At 39.1% G+C, this 26,880-nt stretch overlaps 1 protein-coding gene across 7 annotated transcripts in view; it reads right to left on the reverse strand.

Annotated features, from left to right (window-relative positions):
* RNF38 (ring finger protein 38) overlaps nucleotides 1-26,880 on the reverse strand; it is a 121,311-nt gene that overhangs the window by 57,216 nt on the left and 37,215 nt on the right. For 5 of the 7 annotated variants that reach the window (XM_061425655.1, XM_061425656.1, XM_061425654.1 and 2 more), the window contains exon 2: nucleotides 11,157-11,227. The exons of 1 other annotated variant lie outside the window; for it this stretch is intronic. In XM_061425655.1, coding sequence (XP_061281639.1) covers nucleotides 11,157-11,227 — 71 coding nt within the window. Of the gene's footprint in view, nucleotides 1-11,156; nucleotides 11,228-15,524; nucleotides 15,634-26,880 lie in introns of those variants that run through there. One more of the 7 variants, XM_061425666.1, reaches the window with a different exon arrangement.

A 26,880-nucleotide genomic window follows, 5' to 3' on the forward strand; every position in this document is an offset into this window, starting at 1 on the left:
TAGGACTCCCAGTACAATGCTAAATAGATACAGTGAGAGCATGCATTGCTGTCTTATTCCAAAACTGGAAAGCTTCCAACATTTCACCTTTAGGTATGATGTTGGCAGTAGGTTTTTGGTAGATCCCTTTAGCAAATCAAGGGAGGTTTATTTTATTTTAAATTTGTTAAAAGTTTACCATAAAATGGATATTTAATTTTATGAAAATTTTCTGTATCTATTAGATAATCACAGAATTTCTGTTGCTGGGTGAATTACATTGTTTTTTGGAGGTTAAACCAATTTTACATTCCTATGAAACCATCATCATATTGTGCTCCTCTTTTTCTACACTGTTGGATTTGGTTTGCTAATATTTTGCTTACAATCTTTACATCTGTTTTCTTAAGTGAGATTAGCTGTTACTTTTCGTCTTTGTAACATCTTTATCAAGTCTTGTCACAGATATTATGCTGGCCTCGGAAAATGAATCCTGGAGTATTCTTTTTCTGTTCTCTACAAGAGTTTCTGTAAGATTGGTGATGTGCCTTCTTTAAATGTTTGGTAGAATATGCTTGTTAGCCAATTGAACTTGGAAATTATATTTCTTTAGTAATTATGAATTTCTCATCAGATTTTCTGCCTTTTCCTTAATTCTTTTGTTGTTTGTTTTTTAGCCACCCTGCAGCATTCAGGATCTTAGTTCTTCAACCAGGGATCCAATCCATGATTCCTGGATTGGAAATGTGGAATCTTAACCACTGGACGACCAGAAGTCCCTTTTCCTTATTCCAACAAAAGAAAACCACTATAATCTTAGAATATATATAAGGAAGATCTCATTCTGAAACTCATAGGCAACAAGAGAAAAAAACATAAATTTGGATTACTTCAAAATAAAAACATCAGTGCAACAAGAGTGAAAAGGGAACCTATGGAATAGGAGAAAATATTTTCAAGTCATATCTGATAAGAGATTAATATCCAGAATATATAAAGAACTATAGGTAGCGCTAGTGGTAAAGAACCTGCTGCCAGTGCAGGAGACATAACAGAGGTAGGTTTGATCCCTGGGTTGGGAAGATCCCGTGGAGGAGGGCATGGCAACCCACTCCAGAGTTCTCGCCTGGAGAATCCCATGGACAGAGGAGCCTGGCAGGCTACAGTCCATAGGGTTGCAGAGTTGGACAAGACTGAAGTGATTTAACACACAAGCATACACACATAAAGAACTACAACCAAGCAAAAACCAAAACCTGATTATAAAATTGGCAAAGGATTGAAATAGACATTTTTTCAAAGATGTTCAAATGTCCAATAAGCACTAGAAAATATGTTCAACATCACTAGTCAGGAGAAAAATGCAAATCAAAACCACAATGAGATACTACCTCACACTCATTAGGAGGCTACCATTAAACAAAAAAACAAAAATAGAAAAAAAAAGTGTTGACAAGGATGTCGACAAACTGGAATCCTTGTACACTCTTGGGGGGAACGTAAAATGGTGCAGTCCCTTCAGGAAACAGAATAGTGGTTCGCCAAAACATTAAAAATGGGAGAAAAGATCCAACAATTCCACTCTAGGCATATACCCCAAAGAGCTGAAAACAGAGTCTAAAAGAGGTTTCTGAAAACCTAGGGTCCTAGCAGCATTATTCACAATAGCCAAAACGTGGAAGTAACCCAAGAAACCATCCATGGATGAATAAAAAAAATGTGCTATACACATACAGTGGAATATTATTCAGCCTTTAAAAGGAAGGAAGTTCTGAAGCTACAGCATGGATGAACGTTGGCAACATTATGCTAAGTCAGTCACAAAAAGACTACTACTATATGACTTCACCTGTATTAGGTACATAGAGCACTCAGATTAAGAGACAAAGTAGAAGAGTGATTGCCAGAGCTTGGGAGAAGAGTAAGTTATTGTGTAATGAATAGAGTTTTCATTTTGCAATGTAAAAGAGTTCTAGGGATTGGCTGCACAACGTGAATGTACTTAACACTGCTGAGCTGTACACCTAAATGAATGGTTAAGAAGGTAAATTTTGTGTTGCAGATTTTACAATTTTTAAAAATTCTTATCACAGCAGCAAAAGGGATACTGTAAAAGAATATATAATGTCACTCCTTCGCTTAAAACCTTCCAAAGGCTTCCCATATAGGCAGAATAAAATCTAAACTTCTTTCCCTGGCTTACCAAGATCCATTCAATTTCGTCTATACCTACCCCTTCAACCTCATCTCAACCACTCGTACCCTCATGCACCTTGCTGGAGCACATCAGCTCTCCTTCTGTTTGTTTCTATCAGGGCTTTTACACTAGCTGTTTCCTCTCCTTAGAATGTTCTATGGCCAAGTTTTTCTCGATTTGTTCTTTTCCATCTGTCAGATCTTAGCCTAAGTGTCACCTTCTTAAAGGCCTTCCCTAATTAAAAGACGCTTACTCCTTGGAAGGAAAGTTATGACCAACCTAGACAGCATATTCAAAAGCAGAGAAACATGCCATATGCCATTCAAAAGCTTTTGAATGGCATATGGCATGTCAACATATGCCAACAAAGGTCCGTCTAGTCAAGGCTATGGTTTTTCCTGTGGTCATGTATGGATGTGAGAGTTGGATTGTGAAGAAGGCTGAGCACCAAAGAATTGATGCTTTTAAACTGTGGTGTTGGAGAAGACTCTTGAGAGTCCCTTGGACTGCAAGGAGATCCAACCAGTCCATTCTGAAGGAGATCAGCCCTGGGATTTCTTTGGAGGGAATGATGCTGAAGCTGAAACTCCAGTATTTTGGCCACCTCATGCGAAGAGTTGACTCATTGGAAAAGACTCTAATGCTGGGAGAGATTGGGGGCAGGAGGAGAAGGGGATGACAGAGGATGACATGGCTGGATGGCATCACTGACTCAATGGATGTGAGTCTGAGTGAACTCTGGGAGTTGGTGATGGACAGGGAGGCCTGGCGTGCTGCGATTCACGGGGTCGCAAAGAGTTGGACACGACTGAGCGACTGAACTGAACTGAATACCTAACTAAGAGTAGCCAACTGCTCAAGTAATTGCACAGTACTTTAGAGTATCTGATTATTTACTTGTTTACATATACGGTTCATTTTCTGCTCCTTCCACAAAGAGCACCCTATGAAGAAGGACCTTCTTTGTCAGTCTTTTCACCATGATACTCTGATGATGCAGGTATGCCTGGCATAGAGTAGGCACTTATAAATGTTTGCTAAATGAATAAACAGAGTTCTCCCAAAAGAACGCACTGGTCATAGCAAACACCTTCTCCCAACAACACAAGGGAAGACTCTACACATGGCCATCACCAGATGGTCAACACCGAAATCAGACTGATTATATTCTTTGTAGCCAAAGATGGAGAAGCTCTATACAGTCAGCAAATACAAGACTGGGAGCTGACTGTGGCTCAGATCATCAACTCCTTATTGCCAAATTCAGACTTAAATTGAAGAAAGTGGGGAAAACCACTAGACCATTCAGGTATGACCTAAATCAAATCCCTTATGACTATACAGTGGAAGTGAAAAATAGATTTAAGGGACTAGATCTGATAGAGTGCCTGATGAACCATGGACAGAGGTTCATGACATTGTACAGGAGACAGGGAATAAGACCATCCCCAAGAAAAAGAAATGCAAAAAGGCAAAATGGCTGTCTGAGGAGCCCTTACAAATAGCTGTGAAAAGGAGAGAGGCGAAAGGCAAAGGAGAAAAGGAAAGATAGACCCATTTGAATGCAGAGTTCCAAAGAATAGCAAAGAGAGATAAGAAAGCCTTCCTCAGCAATCAATGCAAAGAAATAGAGGAAAACAATAGAATGGGAAAGACTACAGATCTCTTCAAAAAAATTAGAGATACCAAGGGAACATTTCATGCAAAGATGGGCCCAATAAAGGACAGAAATGGTATGGACCTAACAAGCAGAAGATATTAAGAAGATGTGGCGAGAATACACAGAAGAACTGTACAAAAAAGATCTTCACGACCCAGATAATCAAGAACGTGTGATCACTCACACTCACCTAGAGCTGGACATCCTGGAATGTGAAGTCAGGTGGGCCTTAGGAAGCATCACTATAAACAAAACTAGTGGAGGTGATGGAATTCCAATTGAGCTGCTTCAAATCCTGAAAGATGATGCTGTGAAAGTGCTGCACTCAAAATGCCAGCAAACTTGGAAAACTCAGCAGTGGCCACAGGACTGGAAAAGGTCAGTTTTCATTCCAATCCCAAAGAAAGGCAATGCCAAAGAATGCTCAAACTACCGCACAATTGCACTCATCTCACATGCTAGTAAAGTAATGCTCAAAATTCTCCAAGCCAGGCTTCAGCAATATGTGAACCGTGAACTTCCTGATGTTCAAGCTGGTTTTAGAAAAGGCAGAGGAACCAGAGATCAAATTGCCAAAATCTGCTGGATCATCGAAAAAACAAGAGAGTTCCAGAAAAATATCTATTTCTGCTTTATTGACTATGCCAAAGCCTTTGACTGTGTGGATCACAATAAACTGGAAAATTCTGAAAGAGATGGGAATACCAGACCACCTGACCTGCCTCTTGAGAAACCTGTATGCAGGTCAGGAAGCAACAGTTAGAACTGGACGTGGAACAACACATTGGTTCCAAATAGGAAAAGGAGTACGTCAAGGCTGTATATTGTCACCCTGTTTATTTAACTTATATGCAGAGTACATCATGAGAAATGCTGGGCTGGAGGAAGCACAAGCTGGAATCAAGATTGATGGGAGAAATATCAATAACCTCAGATATGCAGATGATACCACCCTTATGGCAGAAAGTGAAGAACTAAAGAGAGCCTCTTGATGAAAGTCAAAGAGAAGAGTGAAAAAGTTGGCTTAAAACTCAACATTCAGAAAACTAAGATCATGGCATCTAGTCCCATCACTTCATGGGAAATAGATGGGGAAACAGTGGAAACAGTGTCAGACTTTATCTTTCTGGGCTCCAAAATCACTGCGGATGGTGATTTTAGCCATGAAATTAAAAGACGCTTGCTCCTTGGAAGGAAAGTTATGACCAACCTAGACAGCATATTAAAAAGCAGAGATATTACTTTGCCAACAAAGGTCCGTCTAGTCAAGACTATGGTTTTTCCAGCAGTCAGGTATGGATGTGAGAGTTGGACTGTAAAGAAAGCTGAGCACCAAAGAAGTGATGCTTTTGAACTGTGGTGTTGGAGAAGACTCTTGAGAGTCCCTTGGACTGCAAGGAGATCCAACCAGTACATCCTAAAGGAGATCAGTCCTGGATGTTCATTGGAGGGACTGATGTTGAAGCTGAAACTCTGATACTTTGGCCACCTGATGCGGAGAGCTGACTCATTTGAAAAGACCCTGATGCTGGGAAAGATTGAGGGCTGGAGTAGAAGGGGATGACAGAGGATGAGATGGTTGGATGGCATCACCGACACAATGGACATGGGTTTGGGCAGACTCCAGGAGTTGGTGATGGACAGGGAGGCCTGGCGTGCTGTGGTTCATAGGGTCGCAAGGAGTCGGACACAACTCAGCGACTGAACTAAACTGAATAAATGCACAATTTTTAAAAAATGACCTAAAGCTCCACAGTTAAAGACAAGTTAAATAAATTACCATGTATCCTTATAGTGCAACATTATGCAGCTAACTGATGTTTCATGTGTATATAATGTGCAGATTATACTTTTCAAGAGGACCATAAGTTCTCCCATCCTTCATTCTCTCATTATGTAGACATTCTTCCCCAGTGGTGGGATTGATGCTCCCTCCTTTTAAATTTGGGCAGGCCTGTGACTATGGTGGAAGCGAAGCTTTATGACTTCTGAAGTTAGGCATAAGGGGCCATATAGCACCTGCCTGTTTCTATTGGTCACTCTTAGAATCAAGCTGCCATACTGTGAGGAAGTCCATGCTACCTACAGGTGCTCATGCTGAGGACCCCAGCTTAAGTCCCACCTAACAATCAGCATCAACCATCAGACATGTGAGTGAAGACACTGAGATGACTCCAGCCTTAGCCACCATCTGACAGCAAATGCATGAGAAATTCCAAGCAAGAGCCACCTAGCTGAGCACAGAAAACCCAAGAACCATGGAAGAAACTAAGAGATATGCTTTGCACCACTAAGTTTTCGGGTAATTAATTACACAACCATAGATAATCAGTGCAATTTAGTTTTACTGTAACTGTGCAAAGAATGCAAAGAAAAATTTAAAGGAAAAAAAAGCATGTTAAGAGTGTTATCTACTGAAAGATGGTGTATCTACTTATAACAATCTATTTCTATTTCCCTAATAAACACGTGTAACTATATAATACGGGGCACAGGGAGATTTGGTTTTGTTTTTCTCTCTTTTGTTTTAAAGCACAAGGGGCAAGAACAATAAAAAGACTTTTAACTGACGTTTTTTAACTGACCAGAGAAGATTTAAGAATGGCCAATAAACATATAAAAAGATGCTCAGCATACTTAGTCACTAGAGAAATGAAAATTAAAACCACAATGAGATGGTACTTCATACTCACTACAGTGGCTGTAGTTTAAAAGACAATCAGGAAAAAGAAGTATCGGCAAGTATGTGGAGAAACTGGAACCCTCAGGCATTTGTTGGAATGCAAAATGGTACAGCTACTTTGGAAGAGTTTGACAGCTCCTCAAAATGTTAAAATCATGTAAAAACAAAAACATACTTACAGGCAAATGTTCATAAAAGTGGTATTCATAATAACCAAAACATAGAAACAAATATCCACTAACTAGGGAACTGACAGACAAAATGTGCTAGCTCCACACAACGGAATATTACTTACCCATAAAAAGGAATGAAGTACTGATTCATGCTACAACACAGACAAACCATGAAATCATCATGCTAAGTAAAAGAAGCCAGACACAAAAGGCCACATTTTTTTGTAATTCTATTGATATGGAATGTGCAGAACAGGCAAATCCAGAGACAGAAAGATTAGTGGTTGCCAGGAGCTGAGGGGAAGGAATAATGGGGAGTGACTGCTAAAGGGTATGGGTTTCTTGGGGGGTGATGATGATAAGTGTTCTAAAATTAGATGGTGGAGATAGAGGAACAACTCTTTGAATATACTAAAAAACCACTGTTTGCAAAGATGAAAAATACTCTATACAAATATTACTTTTAAAAATCCTGTTAATACTAAAATTCCAATTGCTGTAAACTTCTGGGGAGAGGGATTGAACGTAGTGCTGCGTATATTTTTTTTAATCACTATGTAGTTAAAAAAAAACTGAATATTTAAAAGATAAAAGGAAGTGTACAGTCATGGAAGAAAAACCAACAGCACATCTCCCACCTTTCTGAAAGCGGTGTGTGTAGGATGACCATACACAAATCGGATTGGTGCCTTCTTCCGTGACTAAAGGACTGAAGGCCAGCACAAGGAAGCTTTGTCCAGAAAGGACTTCTGCTCTGACCAGCCATTTACATACATGCAGTTTTGAAAGAACTCTCCCATTTCCTTCTCTCAAATGGCCAGCTTTCCCAGACATATTGCCAGGCCACTCAGGAAGAGTATACCATTGAGGCTACAAATTAATTCCTCTCACCTGAAGTCTCCTCTTATCAGACTATTCAATGTTTTACCTCATCCTCAGGACAGACCTATTCCCCCATGCCGGTCTTGTTCTCACTGTGAAGATGACTACTTAATTCCAAGTATCTCAAATACATTAGCTGAGTTAGGTTAATTTCAATACCTAAGTGAAACATAAATATGCTATCTCAACCACATATTTCCCCTATTCTTTATACTTTTAAAGTACTTTGTCATAACTATCACATTTGACCAGTGCAATACAGCAACACACAATGTGAGGTTTCTTACAAAGAAGCACAGGTTTCTGAGTATGAAGCAGGGCTGTCAGGTTAGAGAGGCCTGGAGTAACAAACAGTCGTGAATCCTTTTGGATGTCAAAAGAGCTGGACAAGAAAAAACCGACAGGCCAAAACTGCCTGCCGACTGACTTAGTGCACTGTGGTTCTCCAGGGCCTTCACTAGAAGATACGTTTTTCTCTGAGCCTGTCAGAGTTGAGTATGTAAAGCAACATTAGGAATAGATTTCTTCAGTTGGTCAAATACAGACTCTGGAATTAAGGAGCTTGGGTTTGAATCCCTGTTTACTACTTACTAACTGGGTAATCTTGGGCAAATTAGTTAATCCGTCTCACATTCCTCACCTACAAATGGGAATAAAACAATCCCTATTTCAAAGAGTGTTTGGAAGGCAATCTTCTCCCAATACACACCTATATCCCTTATCTGATTTATTATTCTTCATAACACAAATGAACTAACAGTACCTTTAATTATGTTTTGCCATCTTCCTAACCATTTACAAAGAAAGTAAGCTCCTTAAAAGTAAGGATTCCTGTCTGTTTTGTTCACTATACTTGTCTCCAATGCCTAAAACAATGCTTAAATTTATAGTAGGTACTCAAATATATAATTGATGTTTGCTACTTGGAAATTATGGGATATGACATTATAAATGAATATAAAAATATTCCTAAAGGGCTTTGTGTGAATTGCTATGCCCAATATAAACTGAACATGAAAGTATGTAACTCACAGTATTCAACAGTAAACCTCAGAGCTGCAATCAGCTCCTGCCAGCACTGCCAAGCTGATGTACAGCAGCAGAGAAACTTAAGCTGGAAAACAAGCTCAATCATGGAATTCAAGGGCTTGCCACTTGCGAGGCTATAGAAGGGATATACAACAAATGGCCCTTTTACTCCTTGGTTTCACCTCCATCACACATCCGTTAGTTAAAATTCAGACAACTTTTAAAAACATCAACTTTTGTTCCCAAATCTGAGAAATGAACCATGCCTGAAAGTTAAGTGAGAATAGTAAGCATCAGTGTGTTTTGAAAATGTGTTCAGAAATAACCAATTATTTTACATGGCTTGTATCAGGGATAGAAGAACTGATCTAGCCCCAACACTCCAGGGTAACTCCCTGGAATGGAGTCTTTTCTCCACTGGGATCACAGCTTCCAAGTTTATTTTAAAAACAGGGTTGAGTTAGCTGTGCTCTATAATCCTGTCAATTTTCAGAGAGAGAGAGAAAAGAACATATAATCCAGGTGGCATGTATCAGGGAGCAGGTTTCACTGCTGCTTTACAAAACCAATACCCATTTATTATAGAAAGAAAGAAGTCAGAAACTGCTACAAACATAGTGATCTGATTCTTATCCTATCTACCACTCTCCTTCCCAGAATGATGTCTAATGATCCTATTCAAAGCTGCAATCCGTACCATCCAATTCTGGGTGGTCCTCATCCCACTTATTCTGCTGTACATTTTCTTCAATCCACTGTGCTTACTGTAACATACTGTACAACATATTACGTTTGTCTGCCCCTCCCCACTCAGACTGCACATTCACCAAAAAACAGCAATCTTTATTTGTTTTGTATCCTGATGTATTCCTTAAGTGCCTAGAAACATAGCTGCCAATCAACAAATATTATTTGCTGACTGAATCAGTTGAATAAATTATAAATATATTCAAGAGACCCTAATCCATTCTCTCCATTTCCCTCTGGGAGACAACCATAAATATACACGTGGTAGGCAGGAAAGAGAGGAGAGCAAAGCAGTTTCTGACAGTTCTTTGATAGGCTGATCAAGTGACAAAATCCCTCAAATTTCTCTTCCCTTTCCCCATGTATTTCAGGAGAGACCTCATCCTAAAAGCACAAAATCAGTCATACAAAGGTTCAGAAATTAGGAAGAAAATCATTTTAAAGTAGATAAAAAATATGTGGCAGAGGTGGACAGAAATCTCATCTCTAGACTCTAAAGCTGGCTTCTCCACTATAAGGGAAAATGGATAGAGGCATATTATACTGAGTAGGCAAAAGAAAATTTAACCCCCACACATCTTTACAATTATGTAACACAACAGCTCGTAGTATTACTGACCTAAAGTGATTTTGCCTTTTGTCTCTATCATTGGTCTTATTTCCAGATGCTTATTTCTAAAATCTGCAGTATACTACATTTTAGGGAGCTAACTATATAGTCTAGAAGTCTCTTTCAGTGGCTTGCTTCTGAAAGAAGTTAAAAGTTAAGCCCATGCCTCTGGATTACTATCATAAGAGAGAATCTGGAATACTAAAAGTGTACCACTCTCTCCATAAACAGACCAAAATCTGACTGAGCAAAGCTCATAGAGAGATCAACACACAGAACAAAGGCCATTTGGAAAATCCCAATGTTCAACCAACTTCTTGATCAAGCTCCAACAGGATGAGGGAGGAGGATCTTGATTAAAACAGCAGAGAAAAACATCACTTGGATTGGTCTGCCTGGGAAACTACCAAGGGAGCGATACATTCCTGTACACAAGACACAGGAAATGGGAGGGAAACCACTGGAAACTGATGATGGAAAAGACTGAATTTAAGCCCTTCCAATATCAGCAGCCAGAGGTTCCAAACACCAAGCCCACGTTAGTATTCACTTCAAGGCCTGGGCCGTCACGGGTGCTCGTGAGTACTGAAAAGCGCCCAAAGATCAGTTTCTTTAGAGATAAAAGAACAGAAGCAAAATACCAAAAGACTGGACCTGATTTAAAAAACAAAACAAGCCTAAAGAAGGTTTTTTTGGCATGAATCAGACAGGTTCCATTCTCAATCCTCAACATTTAAATTGGGCTTTGGAAATGGAGTGAAAAAAAAAAAAGTAAGTATAAGAAGAAGCCATAATATAGTCAACTACAAAACAGACCAAACTGGAATGTCGAAGATATTTCAAAGTGGAAACACAGACAAATTGCTGAGATAGTTATCAGTTTTGGAAACACCTGTTCGGATATTAAGATAATCCATCCAGGCTGTTCAGGAAAAGAGGAAGTGCAGTGACAGAGACAGGAATGGGGGTAAGGAAATGGAAGGGTTATCAGGAGTCCAGCCCCACTCCTGGAATTACCTGCAAGTTTTCTGGAGCAGTCTAACAACCCAGCAATAAACCAGAAAGGCCCTCTGTATCTCAACACTGTGCCTCCCAAGTCACACTCTCCTGCCGCTACATCCCGAGTTATGCAAGTGAGTTCAGCGATACAGGGCAGCATGCATTTTCACCATTGTAGACATCAACACGGACCTCACCTTGTCACTGTCATCATGACAAATGTGGTCGTGATGGATGGACTGGCACTGAAAAGAAGCACCAACACTACCTACAAGAGAAAGGGAGGAAAAGTTAAGATGCAATAATTCCTTACATTTAACCTGCTTTACCAATTACATGTGCCTTTATATCCATCATCCCATCTAATTCTCAACAATACTCGGAAATAGGCAGGATAGGGATTGTTATTCGTGCAGTTTGAGCAAAACAAAACACAGACAGGCTGACTTGCACAAAGGAGCAGTCAGTGAAATAGCAGGTCTGAAACCAGAACCCCATTATTCAAACTCTTAATTCACTACTTTCCACTACATTGAGTGGTTAGTTTTCTGAGTAAGGCCACCTAAATAAGCACAACAGCCTTCAATAAAGCAAACTTCTGTTTAGAAAAAAGAATACTGCTTTTTAGACTACATATACTTGCTTTAAGGAAAAAACCGACACTATAAATTCTCAGCATACAAGTAATACAATCTAATACACAATCACGCGATTATAAGTAGGTTTTTATTACTTTAAAATATATGTATTTTTAATATACCCAACCATTTGTTAATTTGAAGAACTATCTCCTAGTAACTACTCTATGACAACAGTGACATTTCTAACCAATAGGAAAACAAATGACCATGCAATAAATGACTGGAACAACTGATAAGCCATCTGAAAAAAGTTTTAGTTTCTACCTCACCATACAGAAAATGATGGCTCAAGATCTATGTAAAACCAATTTTAAAAGAAAATGCCGATTTAAAAAATAATCTTGGAGTAAGAAAAGCCTTCTGAAAGATGATACTGTATAAAATAAGAAGGCATTAAGTGAAACAATCAGCAAGCATGACTGTGGACCAAAATGAGCAAAACCCCTTCTCCTTATATGTAAGCATTTAACCTTGGGTTAATCCTAGTGAACCTGATTAAGACAGCACGCCACCTATGTTATCTGGCAACACAGAAACTACCAAATTAGTAAACTGCATCTGGAGTGGAAGCAGACAGAGTGTAGGAAGCCATGTTCTTGAATTTCTGAGCGTGGTGATATGTAATTAATCAGGCATGTATGTCCCTGGCAAAAGACCCTAGAAACCATGCCCACGGAGTTCCCTGCACCACCCAACGTGGATCTTATCTCTTGGAGCCTTAGCTGTGAGAAGAGCACTTCAGAAAGAATGAACTGCTGCAAGGACTCCCACTGCCTTACAGTTTATCTAACAGACAAGTTACAGTTTCTGTCCTATATCCTTCTGAATAGTGTTGCCAAGTGAGACCTATGGTGGCTTTTCTGAATGTGCAAGTGTTTAGTTGAACCTAAGAAGATATCCCACCACCATTCCTGTGGACGTTACACTGATAGGTACCATATTTTATAAAATTGACAATGTCATCATTTCAGATGTCCTAGTATTCCACATCCTTGAGAAAGAATGCTACCAACTAAACTCTGACACATTTTCTTAATACTAAAAATTTTTATTTTACACTTACTGAAATAACTCTTTAGACTTTAAAGATATCATAAAAGAAAATGAGAATGTAATTGGCAATAACAGAGAAAATTATTAAAACCTACAAAGGATAAAAAGTCTTAAGGGAATTCCCTCGTGGCACAGTGGTTAGGACTCAGCACTTTCACTGCCAGGGGCCCAGGCTCAATCCCTTGTTGGGGATCTAAGATACCACAAGCCCAGTATGGCCAAAAAAGTCCTCACTAGATAAATGGAACATAATTTCTTCAAATGTACAGATTCAATAATCCCAGTAATAGTGACATTCCTAACTTCCTAATATAAACCATTGCCTCCCATTTTATATGATACTGATAATAAAATACAAAGAGGGTTAAAATAAGAAAACAAATTAACCTCAAACACAAGAATTAAAATTCTAAACATAGTTAAGCATATATATTAGAGCACACTGACTGCATATGTGATATAGTATGTCACCATGATCTATTCGCTTGTCTTAAGAAAAGCCTGATTCCTTAACTAATTTAACAAAATTTATCAACAAAGTATTAGCATAAGAACCAATCTTTAAAAGTTTGATCACATCAAAAGATGCTGAAAAAGCATTTGCAAATATTTATTATCAATTTCTGTTTTTCAGAAATAAACTTATTGGGGGTACGAGGGAGTCTCAAGAGGGTGGGGATATATAGAGAGAGAGTTATGACTGATTTGCAATGTTGTACAGCAGACACCAACACAACATTGTAAAGAAATTATTCTCCAATTTAAAAAAAAAGAAAGAAAGAAACATTAATAAGCTTAACAAGTTTTTGCCACTGGATGACAATTCTGGGAAGGATAAGGTGGAGAAGGTGCAGTTGCCAAAAAGGTACAATTATGGATAAGAATAATATAAACCATAGAGTTCCCACGGATACTAATAATAACAGTTAACATATTTAACATAGTCAACAACCATGATTTGGAAGGAAGAATATATATACACACAACAATATCCCCAAATACTAAAATCTCCTGGGAGAATGCTGCTCCTGCTGCTAAGTCACGTCAGTCGTGTCCGACTCTGTGTGACCCCATAGACGGTACCCAACAGGCTCCTCTGTCCCTGGGATTCTCCAGGCAAGAATACTAGAGTGAGTTGCCATTTCCTTCTCCAATGCATGAAAGTGAAGTTGCTCAGTCATGTCCGACTCTTAGCGACCCCATGGACTGCAGCCTACCATGCTCCTCCATCCATGAGATTCTCCAGGCAAGAGTACTGGAGTGGGTTGCCATTGCCTTCTCTGGGGAGAATACAGAATGACAAATTTAGTCACAACAAACTATTCTGTCAAAGATTTGGTAAATGTGTCTCCACAAGTTGGTAAAAATTATACTTTCTGTCTCCTATTATTCTAATACCATGTAATACTAAAATTAGACTGGTGAAAAGAATCCTAAGAACTGATGAAATATAAGCATACATTAGATACCTTTCAATGAGGTACCAAAACAGACATTTATCTTATCCTTATGCAAAACCCTTGTATTTAAGGTATAATGTTATGTGTGTTTCTGCTGGACACAATCTAAAAAGAATTAAACTGTGCTGGAAATAGTTCACATAATACCATCTAACAACTGTTGGGGAGACCACCATTTGGGACCATTGTCAAAAAGTTGGACTCCGCGAACCTGGAAAAATGAAGGTTGAGATACCTAATTTAGCAACTTAAAAACCTCCTCGAAAAGAGAGCATTAAAAGTAAATGAACAGACATCCACATACCAAAGGGAAAAAAAAAGAACCTAGACACTGACCATATTTTTCACAAAATGGATCACAGACCTAAATGTAAAACACAAAAGTCTAAGACTTCTAGAAGGTTAACAGCTGACCCTACTCTTTCGTGAAACCCTTTCTTCACTTGGCCTCAGGAAAGCTTCCTACATCACTGACTGTGTTCCCTTTGCTCAATTCTCATCTCCCCAATTTATAAAGGTTGGAATGTCCCAAGGGTAAATCCTCAGACTTCTCTTTTCTATCTATATTCACTCCTTTAGTGATCCCAACTAGTCCCATGGCTGATGACACCAAAATTTTAATTTCCAAGCCCCAGCTCTCCCACCTCCCACCCCAAGGAAATCCAGATTTCTATATCCTGCTACCTACTTGATATCACTTAGATATCTAAGCATCATCTCAAACATAACATGTCCAAAATTGAGCTCTTGATCTTGTCCTCTAAACCTACCTCCAGTTTCAGTACACAGCATAACTATTCACCAGCATCTCTGGTCAAAACCCCGGGCATCTTCCTCAACTCCTCTCTTTAATTCACATCCCACATTTGATGATCTGGCAAATCCTGTTGGTCCCATTTCAAAAATATGCCTGAAATATAACTACTCGGCATCATTCACTGCTGCTACCTAAGCCAATACCTGGACTAATGTGATAGTTTCCTAACTAGTCTCCTTAGTTCTACTTTTCCCCATGAACTTTCCCTACTGCCTCCCAAGTCTGTTCTCCATGTTGTAGCATGAATGATGCTTTTCAAGGTTCAGATGGATTATGTCACTCCTCCTCTGAAACCCTTGGTTACTTCTCCCACTTAAAATAAAATCCAAAGTCCTTACTCCTTGGTCTACAAGGTCTCACATGACCTGGGTACCCTAGACCTTTCTGATCATATCTCCTACTGCTTTTTCTTTCCTAAAAGGGAGCTAAAAACACAATAAACACCTGCAGCAAATTATCATGCTAGTATGCTATATACTTGAAACACTGTCAATCAACACCACTATATACTTAAAACATTGTCAAACAAGACCATTAACAGTTCTTTATATGCAGTAATATTGTCTCCTAATGCCAGGCTCATCTAGAACTCACATCTCCTTTGCTGTCATGTAGCATGGTTTTCCAAATGTCATCTTCTCTCAAGGATAGTTGGAATGTAACTGAAACTCTTCAGCACATTGCTTTGAAGAGAAAAATGTTGTATTAAGTTTGTGAAACAAACATATAATCTTCTTAAATAAACATCAGCAGAAAAAACATTGAGATACATGCAAATTCCTTGAAATCTGAGTATAAAAAAAGAAGAGGCATTAAACCACAAAACTGAACTGCAGAGGCCTGGGCAAAATGTGCACAACTCTTTAAACATGTTTAGGAATCTTTAAGCTGTCATGAGAATGCTGCATTTTGAACACTGTTAGAATTATTCCTCAATGCACTGTAGTGGTAGTGTGTTAATCTAGCAGTATGAAGTGGGCCTCTCTTAAGCATTTCCTGGACTCAATAGCTAGCAGTTGTCACCTTATAAACAAAGATTTCTGTGTTTTTGTTTGTTTGTTTCCCACACTGCACAGCTTGCAGGATCCTGGTTCCCTGACCAGGGATTAAACCTGGGCCGTTGGCGGTAAGAGCGCAGAATCCTAACCACTGGATCGCCAAGGAATTTCCAAAGATTTAGGGGTTTAAAAGTGAAGCTTTTGAGCTACAGAAGTGGACAATGGCAAGGGCAACAGCACCAACCAAAGCACCACCTGGTTTCTGAGTCCTGTCCTACAGGACCAAAAGCAGCAGCCCCACTGGCCAAAGTTTTATCAGTTTAAGTATTGGAAAAAAACCACAAAAATAGAAAAGACTGTAACTAACCCAAACACTTCATATTCATGAAAATCTAGGAGTTCCTGAATAGTAACTTTTTAAAAAGCATGCATTTATCCCACCTTTTAGAGTAAATGAACAGCCCTAGTTCTATATTATAGAAGAGTGCCAGCACATAAAGAAGGAATTTCAGAACTAGAAAACATCATTTTGCACAAAACGGTTGATTCAGGCAAGGGTCACCAAGGGCTAAAATCGTTATGTGAATGGCTGATGGGAGTCTGTAAACTGCCAAAGAAACACTATCTGTCATTGCAGGGAGAACCTAAGGACATCATAAAGAGATAAAACCCTATCATCTTAATCCAACTGCCCATCTTAGCATCATTAACAGTGGGCCAACCAGATATGACTTCTGATGTGATACACTGTGAAATTCAGACATCACCTCTGCTTGGTAATCAAGCAAAAAATACTTTCCTTGGCTCCATCAAACTATTGGATGTGATTGCCAGTTTACAGGAAACACAGGGGATAGACATCACAGGAAGCAATCAGCTCATCCAAAAGTTGGTTCTGCAGGAGTTCTCAGTAAGTCAGTGTTATTATTATTCTAAAAGGAAAAAGAAAAGATAGGAACTGTGCTAGATTAAAAGAAATGAAAGGAAATAATCAGATACACTATGCATACCAGACTGCATATTAGTTTAAATAAACCAGTTAAAAACGTATTTTGGAGATAATTGGAAAAATCTGAATATAGTAAAATTAGATGAGATGAAAATTTACTGAAATAAAAATGTTTAAAACAAGCAGAGTAAAGAAGAATATGAATAGTATGATTTCATGGTGGTTAAACAAATACATGCATACACAGATATGTGAAGGAAACATTCAGAAGAATATACACTATGATATAACAGTGATAATCCTTGGGTGACAGGAGGAAATTTTTCTTATCTTTGTTCATCCATATATTCTGATTTTCCATGATATGTTAAAAAGGGGGGCCTAGCATCAAGTATCCCTAAGAATATTAGGCCAAATAGAACAAGCAAACTCAAAAAAAAAAAAAAAAGATGGAATTCTCTGGCGGTCAGTGGTTAGGACTCTGCACTTCCACTTCAGGAGACACAGGTTGGATCCCTGGTTGGGAAGCTAAGCTCCCACAAGCCACACAGTGCAGCCACACGGTATAGGGGGCTCCAACAGCACCCCATGACTATAAGCAGGATTCTTGAGTTGAACTATCCTTTACCTTCTCTCTCCTTTGAGACCCTGTCTACAAAATGATCTTGGTGGCAACTGGTGCATCTCTCCTAAGATGCAACTGTTAGTCTACGTGTAGGCAGGGATATTTTTACTCTACTCATTTTGTTATTAAGCTCTAGTCCAAATCCATAATGACTTCTGACAAAAGTACCTTTGAGAAAGCAGCTGAGACCAACCTACAAGCACCTGCCTGCCTCATTCATAAAACTCCTCAAAGGTGATGTCTCTCTAACATACCAAAAACTAGGAGTACAGACATAGAATCAATGACCTGGCCTGGCTTGAGGCCAACAATGGGCAGGTAAGGACTGAACCTCATGTTTCAGTGATCTAACCAGGGCTTTTTATACAACATTTAAGTACACAAAGGCTTCCCTGGTGGCTCAGCTGGTAAAGAATCCGCCCGCAATGCGGGAGACCTGGGTTCAACCCCTGGAGAAGGAAAAGGCTACCCACTCCAGTATTCTGACCTGGAGAACTCCATGGACTATACAGTCCATGGGGTCACAAAAAGTCGGACACGACTAACTTTCACTTCATTTAAGTACACAAGGTGATGATCAAGGCTTGGAACAGTTATTTCCTATACATCCCAAGGATGTCAAGTGATTAACTTAGGTCAGAAGTGGGCTATGATGGAAGTCATGTCCTGACACAATCTCCTTGATAATTCTTAGACAGGATAGCAAGGCAGAATTCATTCTTTGATTGTGGCAGATGGATTTGTAAGTTCTCACAAGGAGACAGTAAAATTTAGATAAAAGATGAAAGGTCTTACATAGCTTCTAGATTCTTTAGGACACTGGTACAGGCCCTTCACATAGTTGGTATTCTGTACAAGTTAATTATTCTGAAATTTGGTCCTGTTTTCTGAGGTATTAACAACCCTTCCAAATCAGTCTTTTGAAAACTTAATTAGCCTACCAACCACCACAATCCAAATAATGGGCATAGATTACTAAAAAGCATTTGAACTCAATAAAAACAAAAAACAACACCTTAAGCTACGTCTTGTTCACTCTATATACTGAGAGAGACAGGTAGACTTTATACAAGCCAGCCCCAGCACCTTGCCTGTACTTACTGTCACTGTAATTACTGTCTAAAAGATACTCTCAGCACTTGAGTCTGATTTTTTGGGTCTGCTCCCATACACTGTCTTTTTAGGGCTCTTTTCCTTTGACTCTGGCAGAACAGTAAAACTGACTGATTTTATAGTAGGACAGGAAAACATATTGAGCCGTATCCAGTCCTTGGCCTGGAGACTGCTACACTCTAGAGCATGGTCTTGCTGGGTTTTAGTCATATCACTTGCAGTAGCCTTCACAACTGGTACTGGGAAACCAGAGTCTATAGCACAGCTGCAAAGAAAAGTGTCACAAAGGTTCCAGGTTTTAACAACCAACTAATAACTTTCAAAAGATATCTGCTCCAAAGATTTAGTATCACCCAGTTGTTAAAATCCAACTTTACTTACTCATCTATCCTTAATGTTTCAAGTTTTCTCCAAATGAACTTGGAGAACAGACTGCACTATTTTTAGGAAACTTATTTAAAACTTACTAGACAGGGCTTCTCTAGTGACTCAGTGGTAAAGAATTCACTTGCCAATGCAGGAGATATGGGTTCAATCCCTGATCCAGGAAGATCCCACATGCCACACAGAGCAGCTAAGCCCCGGCACCACAACTATCAAGCCTGTGCTCTAGCACCCAGGAACCGCAACTACTGAAGGCTGCGTGCCCTAGAGCCTGTGCTCTACAGCAAAAGCCACTGCAATGAGAAGCCCATGCACTGAAACCAGAGAACAGCCCTCACTCACTGAACTAGAGAATAAGCCTGAGCAGCAATGAAGACTCAGCACAGTCAAAAAGAAATACAAAAATAAAAAAGAACAAAAGACCACCAAAACAGAAAAAAAAACTTATTAGGCAAACTCTATTAATTAATACACTTTTAAGACATTATTAATGTAAATTGTGTGCTTGCTAAGTGGCTTCAGTCATGTCTGATTCTTTGCAACACTATGGACTGTAGCCCGCCAGGCTCCTCTGTCCATGGGACTCTCCAGGCAAGAAAACTGGAGTGGGTTGCCATGCCTTCCTCCAGGGAATCTTCCCTACCTAGGGATGGGACCCACATCTCTTACATCTCCTGCACTGGCAGGCAGGCTCTTTACCACTGGTGTCATCTGGGAAGCCCAGGTAATGTAAGGTAAATTTTGATAAATAACATGTGAGGAAAAAGCCAGTTTTACTCTTTAAGTGACTCACTCAGTTGCTTAATTACTTTTACAATAAGATCTTAATGATACTTCTAGCTACCAAGAGCAGAAAACTCAATTTCAGAGTTCCAGGATATTTTGTTTTGAACAATTTTGTTGAGATATAATTCACATACCATACAATTAATCTATTTAAAGTGTAAAGTTGGTTGTTTTTTTTTTTTTTGGCTGTACCACATGACATGCAGGATCTTTTTTATAAAAATACTTATTTGACTGTGTCAGATTTTAGTTGCAGCATGCAGGTCTTTTGTTGTAGTGCCTGGATTCTCTAGTTGTGGCCGGAGGGTTCATTTGCTCCACTGCATGTGGGATCTTAGTTCTTTGACCAGGGTTCGAACCCACTTACCCTGCATTTCAAGGCAACTTCTTAACCACTGAACCCATCTTAGTTTCCAACCAGGGATCGAACCGCAGGCCCCTACAGTGGAAGTCCCAAAGGTTGTGTTTTTTTAAGTATATTCACAAAGTTGTACAACCATCATCACAATCAATTTTAGAACATTTTCATTACTGTAAAAAGAAACCTAAGGCCATTACACCTCATTTTTCCCTTCCATGAGCCCCTGACAATCACCAGTCTAACTTGTGTATGTGCCTATTCTGGATACTTCATATAAATGAAATCATAAAATGTGGCTTTTGTACAATAACTGACTTCTTTCACTTAGCTTACTGTTCCTTTGCAAGGTTCACCCATGTTATAACATGTATCAATTCATTTCCTTTTTATGACAAAATAATACTCCAGTGTGTGGATAACCATTCATCAGTACCTTTGTCAATAGTGCTGTTATGACATTCCTTTTTGCATTGGCGTTTGTTTTACTTCTCTTGAGTGGAACTGTTGGGTCACACGGACCTCTTCTCAGCCTTTTAAGGAACTGTTTTCCAAAGTGGCTACATCATTATACGTTTCTATTGAATAGAATGAACTTTGGGGTCAGACCTAGATAGTTTAGTCATCTACTGAATACGTGATCTAAGGCAAGTCATTCAACATTTTACATGCCTTCCTCAGCTCTAAAGTGGGAATAGTTATATCTACTTACATCTACTTCCGAGTTGTTCTGAGGATTATTATTAAGCTTAAATATATGAAAATGCTCACAGCACAGTGCCTGGCACATAGTAATTCAAGAAACGGTGCTATGAATAACACTTCTCTTCAAACCAAGGCTGCTGATGTGCCTGTCAAACACTGCCTAACTCCTTAATTTTTCACTAGAACTCTTCGATTGCACTGATCATACTGTCATTTTTTGGTTACATGTCTCTCCAACCAGACCATAAGATCCTCAATTTATCTTTTCGTATTCTAGCATGGAGCACAATTCCTGGCTCATGGCAAGCACTAAGTAAACCCAGAAACAAAGTTAGGTAGAAATGAAATAAAAGAGTGAAAGACAGGGTGGTAAGAATAGACGGGGAGAGAAAGGAAAGGAAGCCTTCCTGAATCATCATCCTTTCTCCCACACAAGCTGCTCAGGCCTCATAATACATTTTGTATGTAACAGTTAAATGCATAGAAATTCAATTTCTCTTCTGGATTATATTTTCTTTGGAGTCAAGAGACTGAGACTTATTCATCTTTATAACCTCTGTAGAACCTAATGCCAAGTTTTGGTCATAGAAAGCCCTACTATAAAAGTTTACTGAATACAAAGACTTTGCACAATTGATTAGCTCTGATTTTATCCCTAACAAAGGATCCATCAAGTGAGGGAAGGAGTATGCTTCAATTGAATAGATGCAACAAGATACAAGCTGAAGGAAGTACCCTTACTTCTAGCCCTCAAAGGCTGTAATTCTTGAATAATCCATTTTAAAGCGAGCCCTGAGCATCTGCTGAGTGCCTACTCGGTAGCAGACATCCATGTGTTAAGACAGCAAAAAACTCCCTTGCTCTATGGAGTTTACAGCTCAGCAGACAGCATTTGCCTTCTATCCTGAAGGTTCTAATCTCATTCATACTCCAGAAGTTTCATTTCTGCAATTGTTTTATTCATTCAATAAATATTTATCAAACCCCACTGTGTCAGGTCTATTCTAGGTACTAGTGACATGTCCCTGGTGGCTCAGACGGTAAAGCGTCTGTCTACAATCTGGGAGACCCGGGTTCGATCCTTGGGTAGAGAAGATCCCCTGGAGAAGGAAATGGCAATCCACTCCAGTAGTACTGTCTGGAAAATCCCATGGACAGAGGAGCCTGGTAGGCTACAGTCCATGGGGTCGCAAAGAGTTGGACACAACTGAGCCACTTCACTTCACTTCACTTTACTTCAGTGACATGGTATATATAAAAAAAGGTCTCTCTCTGCCTTTCATTTATCTTATATTTTAACAAATTCTATAAAGGCACATTTCCCAGTCAATTCTGTGAAATGTCATCTTGTAAATGTAAGCTTAGTCATGTATTTAAGTTTAAAAAATAAAAAAAGAATGAAGTGGTTTATGATGAAAATAGAACTCTACTACCAACCCCACCCAGTCTCTAGTCTCCCTTCCCAGAGGCAAGCGTGATCAAATCTCTTAGGCATTCCTTCCAGTACTGACCTCAATTTTCCTACATAATATGCATATATGACTATTGCTTAGCTATCAAATTTTATGTTATTTATAGGGCTTCCTTGTCGGACACGACTGAGCAATTGAACTGAACTGGTGGCTCAGACAGTAAAGAATATGCCTGCAGTGTAGGAGACCTGGGTTCAATCATAGGGTCAGGAAGATGCCCTGTGGAAGGAAACGGCAATCCACTCCAGTATACTTGTCTGGACAGTTCCATGGACAGGGGAGCCGAGAGGACTACAGTCCATGGGGTCATAAAGAGCTGGACACAACTGAGCAACTAACACTTTCACTATTCAATTTCGGTCATACTACTATCAGACAACTAAACTCTTCCATTCCTCCTGTTCCACTTCCTATCTCATCCAGTCCTCCAACACAATTATGTCACATTTTGTGTTTGGATCAAAATGATAAGTCATAGAAATTTCAGAAATAAGTAAGCTCTCCTAAGGAGAGTAGAGTTTTCTAGGCAACAAATATAACCTAGTTTCTTGCTAGGTTTCTGTTTTCTCTTATATACTGGGGCTTATAGGTTTTTAGTTCTTAAAAAATATCACCTGTTTCAGAAATAGACTCACAGACACAGAGAACAGACCTGCCAAGGTGGAAAGGGGTGGGAAAGGGATGGGCTAGGAGTTTGGGGTTAGTAGATGCGAACTTTAATACAGAGAATGGACAAACAACAAGGGCCTACTGTTAAGCACAGAGAACTATATCCAATCTCCCGGGACAAACCATAATGGAAAAGAATATACAAAAGAATGTATATATGTGTATAAGTGAGTCACTTTGCTATACAGTAGAAATTAGCCCAACATTGTAAATCAACTAAAATTTTAAAAACTTCTCTGAATTGCCTTTTAAAAAAAAAAAACTGTTTCAAATCACAAAACAACTCATTTAAATATTAAGCTTCCCATATAATGCTGTCAGCTCCTAATGCTAAAGACAGCCTTCTGTGTGTATATTCATAATTGTATAATAACATTTTACAGATGAATCTTTCACTAAAATTAGTCTCCCTTTTATTGCTCCCGAGTGAGTGGTAGCAGGGTGTTCTGTTTTTATGAGGAAGGTACCAAAATGTTAAGAGTGAGTAGAAAAGTAAAAACCTGGGTTAAGTTCATTGTAAAGTATCTGGGGATGCACCAAACGATCTCCATGGGAAAGCTGACATTAAACTGGTAATCCAAATGAAAAGAGTGCTCAATTCAGTTTGGAAAGAGTTAAACCACTCAGCTCCTTTTCTAAAAGATGACTGCCCATTATTAAAATAGTAATGATAGATAAAAAATCATCTTAGATTCATTTACATCCATTTTTTTTCTCTTAATGTGTGGGAAATATTCTAATTTACAGAAGCATTATCAATAGCAGGAAAAGACACAGTAAGATTAGCACTAAAGAATGGGAACATAAGAATAAATATTATAAAAATGAATAGCCATCCATCTTTCAGCCTTGCCATGGCAACCTGGGTCACTAATCTTTAAAGTCTGTTTCCTGACTTGCTAGTTCTGAGAGAAAGCAGTTTCTACCACCAGAGGAGCAAAAAGTCAGGCTCTTCCTCTTCCCTTTTTGCTGCCCCTACACAGATGAACATTGAAGGAGCAAATAGGATAGGAGTGGCTACTTCAAAGGCCACTCAGGCTGCAGTGGCACGTGCGCAGCCCTTCCCTCCCTCTCCTGGCATTACAGCTGAGTAAGGCAAGAAGAAGGGGAGAATTCACCTGTCAATCCTACTATCCAAGATGCCATTTCTCACCCAGTATCAGATGGGTCATATATGTTACTGAGACCAAATATAAATGCCAGTACATAAAACCAACTCAGAGGAAAATCTACCTAAACTTGGGTCAGTTACTGTTGTTATCACTCCTAAAATTATTCACACATCCTTGGTTATAAAATGTTTATCTTCCATCTGGGTAACTAAACTTTTCCACTCGAATTCAAAGCTTTCTAAGGGCAACAACCTAAAAAATAGTGTCCACTTTTTAATTAATGCTGTCAGACTGAGCTTGGTGCTGGAAGGAGGGTAAAAGCAGCAAAAACATGGGCCCTATCTTCAGTCAACTTTCAACCTACGAAGGGAAAACAAAGCCTAAAATAGCTTGACAAGATGGTTAACTTCAGACCTTAAGTGCAAAGGCAATCCAGTGAGTGTTTTTTTTAAAAACAGATGTTCAAAGTAGTCCAGGATTCTCAATTAGATTCACTGCTCTAAACCAAGTATTCAAGATTCCTCTCGCCATACTTCACCCCAACACACTGACAAGCAGGAAGAGTTTCAAGACAGTCAATACAGTACAGTACAGTCCAGAGCTTTCACTCGGCTAGGGCAAAGACCTAGGGAAAGCACGATCATTCCCGGATACATTTACTTCCACAAAGTCAGAGGTAGGGAGGTGGGGAAACTGTCAATGCTATTCCTAACTGGAAGGAAAAAAGTTCTCTCTATTCAACTGGCTAGGTATGAGGCCTGACATCTTCCCCTGCTTGGGGAGAGATGCCCTCTCTTGCTCTCTTAGTATGATAATTATTAGAGCAACAGTAATTAGCAATGTTGAGCATCTCTGGGGAAGGGCAAAGCAATACACAAGGTAAAAGGTTTCATAATGCAGAAATCAGAAGCTTAAGAATTATTATTAGGTGCATGGGTCTTTTAGAATTTTTAAATTATAGTTTTGTCTGGATATATGCTCAGGAGTGGAACTGCTGGATCACATGGTAATTCTATTTTTAGTTTTCTGAGGAACCTCCATACTGTTTTCCTGAGTGGCTGCACCAACTTACATTCCCACTAACAGGAGGGGGAACTGTAGGGTCCCCTTTTCTCCACACCCTCTCCAGCATTTGTTATTTATAGACTTTAATGATGGCCATTCTGACTGGTGTGAGGTGGCACCTCATTCTGACCATATAGTTGTTATTTACTTATTTATTATTGAAGGATAACTGCTTTACAGAATTTTGCTGTTTCTGTCAAACCTCAACATGAATCAGCCATAGGTATAGTAAGGACCCTGATGCTGGGAGAGATTGACGGCAGGAGGAGAAGGGGGGCGACAGAGGATGAGATGGTTGGATGGCATCATTAACTCATGATGGACATGAGTTTGAGCAAACTCCGGGAGATAGTGAAGGACACGGAAGCAAGGCATGCTACAATCCATGGGGTCGCAAAGAGTCAGACATGACTGAGCGAATGAACAATAATTAGTGATGCTGAGCATCTTTTCATGTGCCTATCGGCCATGTGTCTTTCCTGTTTGGAGAAATGTCTACTTACATCTTCTGCTCATCCCTTCATTCACAGCAGCACTATTCACAATAGCCAAGACATGGAAACAACTTAAATGTCCATCAACAGATGAATGGATACAGAAGATATGGTACATCTATACAATGAAATACTACTCAGCCATAATAAAAGAACAAAATAATGCCATTTGCAGCAACATGGATGCAACTACAGTTTATCAGACTAATAAGAAATATCTTATTTCTGAAATAAGTCAGAAAGAGAAAGACAAATACCATATGATATCTTACATGTGGAATCTAAGCTATGACACAAATGAACCTATCTATGAAACAGAAATGGAATCACAGACATGAAGACTCGTAGTTGCCAAGGGGGAGGGACTTGGGGAAGGGATGGAGTGGGAGGTTGAGGTTAGCAGATGTGAGCTTTTATGTCTAGAAAGAATCAACAATAAAGTCCTACTGTATAGCACAGAGAACTATATTCAATATTCTATCATAAACCATAATGGAAGAGAATTTCAAAAACAGAATGTATATATAACTGAATCACTTTGCTGTACAGTAGTAATTAACACAGCATTGTAAATCAACTATACTTGAATTAAAAAAAAATGATTACTACACATTTCTCTCAGTCTTGAATACTGCTACACAGTACACTGTTATTCTCTAACCCACAAAGTGAAAGAAACAGATATAATGTCACAAGGGTCACTTCATATTGCCATATTTCAAATCTATGCAGAATAGAGCCATGCATGAAAAGCAACAGAGAGGAAAACTACAAATAAACAAGAAATGAATTTTAAATTAGAACACAAAAATTACATTCAAGCTAATTCTAACATCAGCACTGGTGGAAAAAAATTTTTTTACTTGCTAATATAGTCTTAGAAATGAAAAGTGGAAAAGAAGCAAAGTTTTGTGATAGGACAGGCTTGGGTTTTAACCCCTGTTCTTCCATTCATGGACCATGAGACTTTGGCCAAGTGAGCTTTAATTTTTTTCCTTATCTGGAAATGGGTGTAACACCTATGATATAGGTTATTGCAAAGTTTATATGATGTATGTAGAAAACTTCACATTGTCTGGCACTAAATAGTTAGTAAGTGGTTATTCTTAAAACATGTCAAAGAAAACCTCCAGAAACTGGCATAGCCTGTAATTGGGAAAATCTTGCCAGCATTCATCAATATGAAAGTGGTTAAATAAATCATTGCTATTCTTTCCTAT

This window comes from Bos javanicus, chromosome 8 (genome assembly GCF_032452875.1).
Source record: "Bos javanicus breed banteng chromosome 8, ARS-OSU_banteng_1.0, whole genome shotgun sequence".
In the NCBI taxonomy this organism is placed as follows: Eukaryota; Metazoa; Chordata; class Mammalia; order Artiodactyla; family Bovidae; genus Bos; species Bos javanicus.